The sequence below is a fragment of the Ovis canadensis genome, chromosome X (genome assembly GCF_042477335.2).
Source record: "Ovis canadensis isolate MfBH-ARS-UI-01 breed Bighorn chromosome X, ARS-UI_OviCan_v2, whole genome shotgun sequence".
Lineage (NCBI taxonomy): Eukaryota > Metazoa > Chordata > Mammalia > Artiodactyla > Bovidae > Ovis > Ovis canadensis.
This window is the reverse complement of record NC_091727.1, coordinates 121,620,696-121,632,731: the sequence shown is the minus strand read 5'-3', so window position 1 is coordinate 121,632,731 and position 12,036 is coordinate 121,620,696. Positions and strand designations below refer to the sequence as shown.

General features: G+C 38.2%; 1 protein-coding gene across 1 annotated transcript in view; it reads right to left on the bottom strand.

The window, feature by feature from the left end:
- LRCH2 (leucine rich repeats and calponin homology domain containing 2) overlaps nucleotides 1-12,036 on the bottom strand; it is a 105,544-nt gene that overhangs the window by 40,981 nt on the left and 52,527 nt on the right. Inside the window, exons 7-10 of the mRNA XM_070290869.1 lie at nucleotides 5,464-5,551; nucleotides 5,029-5,140; nucleotides 4,489-4,586; nucleotides 4,334-4,392 (exon numbers count right to left, since the gene is read on the bottom strand). Coding sequence (XP_070146970.1) covers nucleotides 4,334-4,392; nucleotides 4,489-4,586; nucleotides 5,029-5,140; nucleotides 5,464-5,551 — 357 coding nt within the window. The remainder of the gene's footprint in view (nucleotides 1-4,333; nucleotides 4,393-4,488; nucleotides 4,587-5,028; nucleotides 5,141-5,463; nucleotides 5,552-12,036) is intronic.

Below are 12,036 nucleotides of genomic sequence, written 5' to 3'. Positions count from 1 at the left end.
CAAAGAAATTTTAAAACTATTCTCTAAACTCTAGTAATTTTATCCCAAAGGCATTTCATTTAAAAAATGGTGTCAGTGACTTCCCTGGCAGTCCAGTGGTTAAAACTCTACACTTTCACTGAAGAGGACACAGATTCAATCCTTGGTGGGGAAACTAAGATCATGCATGCTGCATGGTAAGGTAAGTAATTAAGTAAATAAACAAACAATGGTATCAAACCTAAGACTCTGTATCTTTACCATATCGTGCATGCTACTGGAGTCTCTCAAGGTAAGACAACTGTCTTCATGCAATAACATGAGAAAGTAAGAGAAAGATGAAACACAGAGAGTAAAGCAAAGCACTGTATCTCCTTACGGGGCACCAGAGATGATTTATTAATGTCTATTAAAAAGTTACCAATGAGGTCATTTGAGGGAAGCACAATACAGAGAAAAGAGAAAAACGTGGGGATCAGAGAGCTAGACACACACCCAAGGTTCTAGTGGACACTAGCTAAGTGGTTTTAGAGAAGAAACACCTTCCTTATCTGTAAAAATGTGGACAATATCCACCCTGTAGGATTTAGTGACAGAGAAGGCAATGACAACCCGTATCAGTACTCTTGCCTGGAAAATCCCATGGACGGAGGAGCCTGGTGGGCTGCCGTCTATGGGGTCACACAGAGTGGGACACGACTGACGCGATTCAGCAGCAGAAGCAGGATTTAGTGAAGATTAAGTAAGAAACTCCAAAAGAGGAACTCCCCAGGTCATTAGGTGCCCAATATGCTACTGGAGATCAGTGTAGAAATAACTCCAGAAAGAATGAAGGGATGGAGCCAAAGCAAAAACAATACCCAGTTGTGGATGTGACTGGTGATAGAAGCAAGATCTGATGCTGTAAAGAGCAATATTGCATAGGAACCTGGAATGTCAGGTCCATGAATCAAGGCAAATTGGAAGTGGTCAAACAAGAGATGACAAGGGTGAATCTCTACATTCTAGGAATCAGTGAACTAAAATGGACTGGAATGGGTGAATTTAACTCAGATGACCATTATATCTACTACTGCAGGCAGGAATCCCTCAGAAGAAATGGAATAGCCATCATGGTCAACAAAAGAGTCCGAAATCCAGTACTTGGATGCAATCTCAAAAACAAAAGAATGATCTCTGTTCATCTCCAAGGCAAATTATTCAACATCACAGTTATCCAAGCCTATGCCCCAACCAGTAACGCTGAAGAAGCTGAAGTTGAACAGTTCTATGAAGACCTACAAGACCTTTTAGAACTAACACTCAAAACAGATGTCTTTTTCATTATAGGGGACTGGAATGCAAAGTAGGAAGTCAAGAAACACCTGGAGTAACAGGCAAATTTGGCCTTGGAATGCGGAATGAAGCAGGGCAAAGACTAATAGAGTTTTGACAAGACAATGCACTGGTCATAGCAAACACCCTCTTCCAACAACACAAGAGAAGACTCTACACATGGACATCACCAGATGGTCAACACCAAAATCAGATTTATTATATTCTTTGCAGCCAAAGATGGAGAAGCTCTATACAGTCAACAAAAACAAGACCAGGAGCTGACTGTGCCTCAGATCATGAACTCCTTATTATCAAATTCAGACTCAAATTGAAGAAAGTAGGCACAACTGCTAGACCATTCAGGTATGACCTAAATCAAATCCCTTATGATTATACAGTGGAAGTGAGAAATAGATTTAAGGGCCTAGATCTGATAGATAGAATGCCTGATGAACCATGGAATGAGGTTCGTGACATTGTACAGGAGACAGGGATCGAGAACATCCCCATGGAGAAGAAATGCAAAAAAGCAAAATGGCTGTCTCGGGAGGCCTTACAAATAGCTGTGAAAAGAAAGGAAGCAAAAAGCAAAGGAGAAAAGGAAAGATATAAGCATCTGGATGCAGAGTTCCAAAGAATAGCAAGAAGAGATAAGAAAGCCTTCTTCAGCGAACAATGCAAAGAAATAGAGGAAAAGAACAGAATAGGAAAGACTAGAGATCTCTTCAAGAAAATTAGAGATACCAAGGGAACATTTCATGCAAAGATGGGCTCGATAAAGGACAGAAATGGTATGGACCTAACACAAGCAGAAGATATTAAGAAGAGGTGGCAAGAATACACGGAAGAACTGTACAAAAAAGATCTTCACGACTCAGATAATCATGATGATGTGATCACTAATCTAGAGCCAGACATCTTGGAATATGAAGTCAAGTGGGCCTCAGAAAGCATCACTATGAACAAAGCTAGTGGAGGTGATGGAATTCCAGTTGAGCTGTTTCAAATCCTGAAAGATGATGCTGTGAAAGTGCTGCACTCAATATGCCAGCAAATTTGGAAAACTCAGCAGTGGCCACAGGACTGGAAAAGGTCAGTTTTCATTCCAATTCCTAAGAAAGGCAATGCCAAAGAATGCTCAAACTACCACACAATTGCACTCATCTCACATGCTAGTAAAGTAATGCTCAAAATTCTCCAAGCCAGGCTTCAGCAATACGTGAACCGTGAACTCCCTGATGTTCAAGCTGGTTTTAGAAAAGGCAGAGGAACCAGAGATCAAATTGCCAACATCCGCTGGATCATGGAAAAAGCAAGAGAGTTCCAGAAAAACATCTATTTCTGCTTTCCTGACTATGCCAAAGCCTTTGACTATGTGGATCACAATAAACTGTGGAAAATTCTGAAAGAGATGGGAATACCAGAACACCCGACCTGCCTCTTCAGAAATCTGTATGCAGGCCAGGAAGCAACAGTTAGAAGTGGACATGGAACAACAGACTGGATCCAAATAGGAAAAGGAGTATGTCAAGGCTGTATATTGTCACCCTGCTTATTTAACTTCTATGCAGAGTACATCATGAGAAACGCTGGACTGGAAGAAACACAAGCTGGAATCAAGATTGCCAGGAGAAATATCAATAACCTCAGATAGGCAGATGACACCACCCTTATGGCAGAAAATGAAGAGGAACTAAAAAGCCTCTTGATGAAAGTGAAAGAGGAGAGCAAAAAAGTTGGCTTAAAGCTCAACATTCAGAAAATGAAGATCATGGCATCCGGTCCCATCGCTTCATGGGAAATAGATAGGGAAACAGTGGAAACAGTGCCAGACTTCATTTTGGGGGGCTCCAAAATCACTGCAGATGGTGACTGCAGCCATGAAATTAAAAGACGCTTGCTCCTTGGAAGAAAAGTTATGACCAACCTAGATAGCATATTCAAAAGCAGAGATATTACTTTGCCGACTGGGGACCGTCTAGTCAAGGTATGGTTTTTCCTGTGGTCATGTATGGATGTGAGAGTTGGACTGTGAAGAAGGCTGAGTGCCAAAGAATTGATGCGTTTTAACTGTGGTGTCAGAGAAGACTCTTGAGAGTCCCTTGGACTGCAAGGAGATCCAACCAGTCCATTCTGAAGGAGATCAGCCCTGGGATTTCTTTGGAAGGAATGATGCTAAAGCTGAAACTCCAGTACTTTGGCCACCTCATGAGAAGAGTTGACTCACTGGAAAAGACTCTGATGCTGGGAGGGATTGGGGGCAGGAGGAGAAGGGGACAACAGAGGATGAGATGGCTGGATGGCATCACAGACTCGATGGACGTGAGTCTGAGTGAACTCCGGGAGATGGTGATGGACAGGGAGGCCTGGCGTGCTGCGATTCATGGGGTCTCAAAGAGTCAGACACGACTGAGCGACTGAACTGAACTTAAGAAACAGGAAAGCATGTAGCAGAGATCCTGGTAGATGGTAGGTATTCAACAAATACTCTTTCTTTTCTGAAAAAATATGGTAGGTCAATTTCTATCATTTCATAAGATAAAGGATACAGGGAAGATCCAAAGCAAATCATGTTAATAAAATAGAGAGGTAAATACCCTTAAAATTACCATAACCAGTCTCATGTAATGTAAAGTTTATTAAGCCAAGAGTCAGAACACCTCAGTTTGAGACATTTGAAACTCCAGGTCTTAGTTTCCTAATCAGTCAAATTATACCAATACTATCTGTTTTAAAGAACAGCTAAATAGCTTAAATGAGGCAATGTATGGGAAAGTATAATTTTCTTCAATAATAGTAATAGGAGACATTATAATCACACTTATGGAGAAAAACAGTGTGTATACTACATTCAGCTTATATGTTTACTATAATTTTCAGCTTCATTGAGGAAAGCAGACAGATGAAATATTCACAAATTAACTATCTGAAATTAACAGGTAAATGAACAAAAAATTATTCATTCAAGCAGAAATATCTAATGATATTTCAAGGATTAATAAGCAATACTTCAATTTGCAAATTCAGGTGTGCTTACCTTTTATCATCTCCCAATTCTTCATTTTTCTGAGATTTTTCAGGACCTTTCTCTTTTCCCTTACATAAAAGAAAGTTATCATTTTAAATTGTATGGTTCACTTTTGTGAGATTAAGGAGAACATGCTATTGATATTTGTACAAAGTTTTCTTTACCTTAAGGAAAGCAACAAATGATCCAATATGTGCATCTCCTTGTTCAGGAACTACTACATCATCTGTGTTGGCATCAGTAAAATCATACACCTCCTGGTCTAAGTATAGATTAATACTTATTAGAAAACACAAATAGTAAACAGTGTGCTCTGACACTGCAGTGCTTAGAAAAAAGTATATTTTTCTCAATAAATGAGTTTATCAAAGATACTATAATTTGGGGGCTTCCCAGGTGGCGCTAGTGATAAAAAACCCATCTGCCCATGCAGGAGATGCAAGAGATATTGGTTCAATCCCTTGGTTAGGAAGGTCCCCTGGAGGAGTGCACAGCAACCCACTCCAGTACTCTTGTCTGGAGAATCTCACAGAGAGAGGAGCTTTACAGCCTATCGTCCATAGGTTGCATAGAGTTGGACATGATTGAAGCAACTTAGCAAGCATGCACATACTATTATTTTTAAAGCCCACTTTAAAAAATATATTCATTTTAAAAAGGGATATAATACATGACATAAAAACAGCAGACACCTTATGAATTACCTTTCTGAGAATCAGGTTTACTTCCTATTGAGTGACTGTCATTTCTTGATGTCTGCTCTCTATTTGATTCTGAGACTTGAGAATGAAGGCTGATTGTGTCATCATCTGATGGCTGAATGCAATAAGTAAAAAGTAAAAATTAAGCATTTTAAACATATGATAAGGATTAGTTACTTTAATTACATATATGAAGTACAGAATACCTGATTCAAATCTCCAGTTTTAAAACCAAAAATTAATATGAGGTTTACTGTTTTGCTTTTAAAACTGCACGTCTTTTGTTTAACTTGAGGTCATAAAATGCAATGCTGATCACATTTTTAAGCAAAATAAATGAAATGTGTGCAAGTGCCTATCTACTTCAAAGCTCTAGTAAATTTTTTTTTTGTTTTTCTATTAAAATCTTAAAATAGTTCAGTAATAGAAAAGACTCACTTCTGTTGTAGACAATCGTTTCTCTCCATTATCACTTCCAATTCCAGAGTCAGGACCATGATTTTTATTTGGATAAAAATCTTCCATACTATGGAAATACAAATTCTAAGGGCAGTTAAGGTTTTCTTCTTAAATAGATAATACATAATTGACCTAAAATTTCACTAGATAATATAAAATATATACTTTTGATATGTAAGATCCTTAAAAACATGAGGAAAAAATACTGGATCATATAAAACACTTTATTCATGTCCCTCATGTAATAGTTTCACGTGCTTTGTTGTAAAATAGGTTACAATAGCCTTAACAATAGCCTATTATTTCTTCTGAGAGATTCAGAAAAGCAGAGAGTCCTGCTAGAAAATCATCTTGATAAAGACCTATTTTTCTTATGAGTTTGTCAAATTTCACCATACAATGCTGAAATGTCTTTTAACCTTAATACAATCATTTCTTCTTCATTATCTCTAAAAATATATTTAGCTTCATAAATAAGGACCATTAAGTAATTAAGAGAAAAAAGGCCAAAAAAACACGTGTAAAACATTGAATAAGCAATTGTTTTGGTGTGAGGAAAGAGCTGTCCTTGTAAATTTCTGAATTACAGTATGCCACCCAAGTTGCAAAATAGTTTTCACATTAATTTGCAAATTTACCATATACTGTACATTGACCACTGATTATATGCCAAGAACTGGGCTAAGTTTTTTTTTAAGTATTTTAAAGATAATACTTCACATTCCTTGTGAAAATTCTAGCAGGTTATTGGTGCTTTCTCGTTTTACAGAAAAGGAAACTGAGGCCAGAAGGGGCTGAAAAAATGACCCAATGACATATAACTTGCAAATGGCAGTCTAAGTTTTATCCCAAGATTATCTAACACTGAAGTCCCTGATCTGCTATATTTCTTCCCCAAATACTGATTTTATACTTTTCAGGAGTATATCAACAAACTTAGGGAAGCAATTACCAAGGGTTAAGGCACTATGCTGAACACCTGAGATGAGATGAATTTTAATGTTTGCTTTCAAAGCTTTCTCAGCCCAGAGGGGGAATATGCTTATCTGTTCTGAAAGATATGACAAAGGTAAATATGGCTTCCCAGATGGTTCAGTGGTAAAGAATCCACCTGCCAAGGAGGAGACGGGGGTTTGATCCCTGGGTTGGGAAGATCCCCAGAGAAGGAAATGGTAACCCACTCCAGTATTCTTGCCTGAGAAATCATAGTCAGAGGAGCCTGGCAGGCTATAGTCCATGGGGTCGCAAAAGAGTTAGACACAACTTACCAAATAAACAACAAGAACAAAGGTAAATATAAATTTCTCCTTGGGAAGGTGAGGAAAGGCTTCACCCAAGAAAGAAGCATTTGAGATTAATCTTGAAGGATGAAAAACAACAATTGCTAGCATTTGCTGAGTGTCTACATTGTGTTAGATACTATGCCAGGTGCACCTCATATTTTATTTATAATGAAATTGTATGATTTATGAATTATTATTTCTTCTTACAAACGAAGAAATAAAGCTAATAAAAGTTAACTTCCCAAAGGGAAATATTATTACATTTACAGAGTATCATTTACTGAACTAGTTGCTAGGCACACATTTAATTCTCACAACAAGCTTTTGAAATATGTATTGTTAACATTTTAAATAAAGGAACAGGCTCAGAGAGATTAAATAACTTACATAGGCCAAGAAGGAATTAAGAGGTTAAACCATGATTAGAACTGAAATCCATCTAACTCCACCGCCCAATAATACATCCATATACTATACTATACTAACATACAATGGCGTGTTTGAAACAGATGACAATGATAATAATAAGCTATTTGTTGAGGAATTAATAAGACACTGTGATAAATACTCTATATGCATTATTTCATTCAATCCTGACAACATCCATATGATTATTTTCCTTTTTACATACAAAAAAGCTAAAAACCAGAGATCATATGATACAAGGACATACAGTTATTAAGAGTTGGAGAAGAGCTTCACGAAGATATTATGTCTGACTCCAAAAGCTGAAGATAAGTATAACTACTACAATGCCTATATAGAATAAAGAGTTTACAAAATATCAAGGAAAGGTATTCTAAGTAGCAAGAACCATATAGCCAAGAACATGAGTGAGAAACTAGAAAGTACATACAAGAATTGAGTAATTCAATACCAGCTCTGTGTGAGAGATAAGTGCACCCAAGAGCCACAAATAAACTCTACTGATCTGTCCTGTCCAATACAGTAGCCACTAGTCATGCTTGGCAACAGAGCATTTGAAATGTAACTAGTCCAAATTGAGACATGCTACAAATGTAAAATACACGCTAAATTTCAAAGATTTAAAAGAAAGTGAAATAACTCACTAGTGTTTTGTTTTTTTTTTTTTTGTAATTATACATTGAAATTTCAATTATGAAGGAGCTTTATACAGTCAGCAAAAACAAGACCGGGAGCTGACTGTGGTTCAGATCATGAACTGCTTATTGCCAAATTCAGATTTAAATTGAAGAAAGTAAGGAAAACCACTAGACCATCAGGTATGACCTAAATCAAATCCCTTTCGATTATGCAGTGGAAGTGACAAATAGATCCAAGGGATTAGATCTGATAGAGTGCCAGAAGAACTATGGATGGAGGTTCAAGACACTGTACAAGAGGCAGTATTCAAGACCATCCCCAAGGAAAAGAAATGCAAAAAGGCAAAATGGTTGTCTGAGGAAGCCTTACAAATAGCCGAGAAAAGAAAAAAAGCTAAAGGCAAAGGAGAAAAGGAAAGATATACACATCTGAATGCAAAGTTCCAAGGAATAGCAAGGAGAGGTAAGAAACCTTTCCTCAGTGGTCAATGCAAAGAAATAGAGGAAGACAACAGAATGGGACAGACTAGAGATCTCTTCAAGAAAATGAGAGATATCAAGGGAACATTTCATGCAAAGATGGGCACAGTAAAGGACAGAAATGTTAAAGACCTAACAGAAGCAGAAGATATTAAGAAAAGGTGGCAAGAATACACAAAAGAACTATACATAAAAGATCTTAGTGACCCAGATAACCACGATGGTGTGATCACTCACCTACAGTCAGACATCCTGCAGTACAAAGTCAAGTGGGCCTTGGGAAGCATCACTACAAACAAAGCTAGTGAAGGTGATGGGATTCCAGCTAAGCCATTTCAAATCCTAAAAGATGACACTGTGAGAGTGCTGCACTCAATATGCCAGCAAATTTGGAAAACTCCGCAGTAGCCACAGGACTGGAAAAAGTCAGTTTCAATTCCAATCCCAAAGAAAGGCAATGACAAAGAATGTTCAAACTATGGCACAACTGCAAGCATCTCACACTCTAGCAACTGCTACTGCTGCTAAGTCACTTCAGTCGTGTCCAACTCTGTGTGACCCCATAGACGGCAGCCCACCAGGCTCCCCCGTCCCTGGGATTCTCCAGGCAAGAACACTGAAGTGGGTTGCCATTCCCTTCTCCAATGCATGAAAGTGAAAAGTGAAAGTGAAGTCGCTCAGTCGTGTCTGACCCTCAGCGACCCCATGGACTGCAGCCTTCCAGGCTCCTCCATCCATGGGATTTTCCAGGCAAGAGTACTAGAGTGGGGTGCCATTGCCTTCTCCGCATGCTAGCAAAGTAATGCTCAAAATTCTCCAAGCCAGGCTTCAACAGTGTATGAACCATGAACTTCCAGATGTTCAAACCTGGATTTAGAAAAGGCAGAGGAACCAAAGATCAAATTGCCAACATCCATTGTATAATAGAAAAAGCAAGAGAGTTCCAGAAAAACATCTACTTCTGCTTTACTGACTATGCCAAAGCCTTTAACTATGTAGATCACAACAAACTGTGGAGAATTCTGAAAGAGATGGGAATACCAGACCACCTGACCTGCCTCCTGACAAACTTCTATGCAGGCCAAGAAGCAACATTTAGAACTGGACATGGAACAACAGACTGGTTCCAAATCGAGAAAGGAGTACATCAAGGCTGTATATTGACATCCTGCATATTTCACTTACATATAGAGTACATCACACAAAATTCCAGGCTGGATGAAGCACAAGCTGGAATCAAGATTGCCAGGAGAAATATCAATAGCCTCAGATATGCAGATGATACCACCGTTATGGCAAAAAGTGAAAAGAAATTGAAGAGCCTCTTAATGAAAGTGAAAGAGGAGAGTGAAAAAGTTGGCTTAAAACTTAACATTCAAAAAACTAAAATCATGGCATCCGGTCCCATCACTTCATGGCAAATAGATGGAGAAACAATAGAAACAGTGTCAGACTTTATTTTCTTGGGCTCCAAAATCCTTGCAGATGGTGACTGCAGCCACAAAATTAAAAGATGCTTGCTCCTTGGAAGAAAAGCTATGAGAAACCTAGACAGCATATTAAAAAGGTATATAAAAATAGACATTACTTTGCTGACAAAGGTCCATCTAGTCAAAGCTATGGTTTTTCCAGTAGTCGTGTATGGATGCGTTAGACCAGAAAGCCGAGTGCCAAAAAATTGATGCTTCTGCAACTGTGGTGTTCGAGAAGATTCTTGAGAGTCCCTTGGACTGCAAGGAGATCAAACTAGTCAATCCTAAAGGAAATCAGTTCTGAATATTCATTGGAAGGACTGATGCTGAAGCTGAAGCTCCAATACTTTGGCAACCTGATGAGAAGAACTGACTCATTTGAAAAGACCCTGATGCTGGGAAAGATTGAAGGCAGGAGGAGAAGGGGACGACAGAGGATGAGATGGCTGGATGGTATCACCAACTCGATGATCATGAGTTTGACCAAGCTCCAAGTGTTGGTGCTGGACAGGGAAACCTGGCGTGCTGCAGGCCATGGGGTCACAAAGAGTTGGACACAACTGAGCAACTGAACTGAACTGACATACTGAAATGACATTTTTAATATATTGGGTAATGTAATATGCATTATTAAAATTAATTTATTATTTTTTAAATGGGTTACAAGAAAATTTAAAAATTACCAATGTGGCTCATATTGCCTTTCAATTGGACAGCATTGCTAGATACCATCTTCAAAATCTATCTCAATTCTGTCCACTCCTTTTCATCTCTACTGCAATAACCCTATTCTAGACCCCTTGATCTTTTGGTAGTACCACAACACCCTAACTAGTCCCCGTGTTTTTACTTGTTTGCTTCCAATGTATTTTCTCTATAAGAGCCACAATAGTTTCTTTAAAAATAATTTAATCATGTTATCCTCCTGTTTATAATTGTCCAATGACTACCTACTGTACTTTAAATAAAATTCAAACTTCTTACCACAGCCTCCAAAGCCCCCATATAACTTGAGCCCTGACTAACTTTCCAAAGTCAACTTGTACCACAATGCTGGCCTCCTCTCAGGTTGTTTTAGCATACCAAGTTTCTTCCTAACTTAAGACCGTTGCACATGCCATTATTTCTGCCTGAAATGCTCATTCCCTCACTCGCTCCACAGCTAGCTTTTCTCCTTTCAGGTCTTGACTTAAAATCTCACCTTCCCAAAGAGACACTCCTCAACCACACTCCTGAAACATGTTCCTTCCCTTCAAAGCACTCACCAAAACTTGAAATTATGTGTGTGTGTCTATGTTCTTGTTTTATTTAACAACCAACTCGTCCACTAGAATGTGAGCTCCATGAGGGCCGCGGCCAATATGTAATTCAACAAACCCTGAATCTAGTGGTAGGCACTCAACTTAAATAAATAAATGACTAATATAATGTATGTCATTACTAAAGTAATTTTGAAATAAATATAAAAACATATTAATAGAGATTAGTATATGAATTAATTTTAATTTTTGTAGAATTGTTTGGTCTACTATCATTGGAAAAGACTCTGATGCTGGGAGGGATTGGGGGCAGGAGGAGAAGGGGACGACAGAGGATCAGATGGCTGGATGGCATCACTGACTCGATGGACGTGAGTCTGAGTGAACTCCGGGAGTTGGTGATGGACAGGGAGGCCTGGCATGCTGCGATTCATGGGGTTGCAAAGAGTCGGACACGACTGAGCGACTGAACTGAACTGAACTGAACTATCATTTATAATATTAAGCAAACTAATCCTTTGGCAACTAAATTTAATGCTCAGATTCTTAATCATTCTAAGGCAACAAAAATATTTGAGAAAAATCCTATTTCGGATTCAAAAACTTGCACTGTTAACAATAATACTTACTACGCTGGCATTCCATGTAGTCTAAACTATGCCATAAATACAATAACAAATCTTTAAATATTTTAGTCAGGGACAGTCTCCCTTTGTATAGTCTCATCCTTCTCCAAATTAGTTTCCATACTATTGGATGGAATTATGTTTTCATAAAATCTTTCAGACCAATCTACGTCTCAAAAGGATGAATTAAAAAAATATATCAAATCTAACATTTCAAAATCTTTTAAGGAAAAAAAAACCAATATCAAACAATATCAATGATAAATCATCCCTGATCCATACAGAAATGAATCAAAAAATATCCATATAGAAATGCATCAAGAAAATGGAGGTGAAAGGTAACCAACCACACATCTTACTCTTCCACT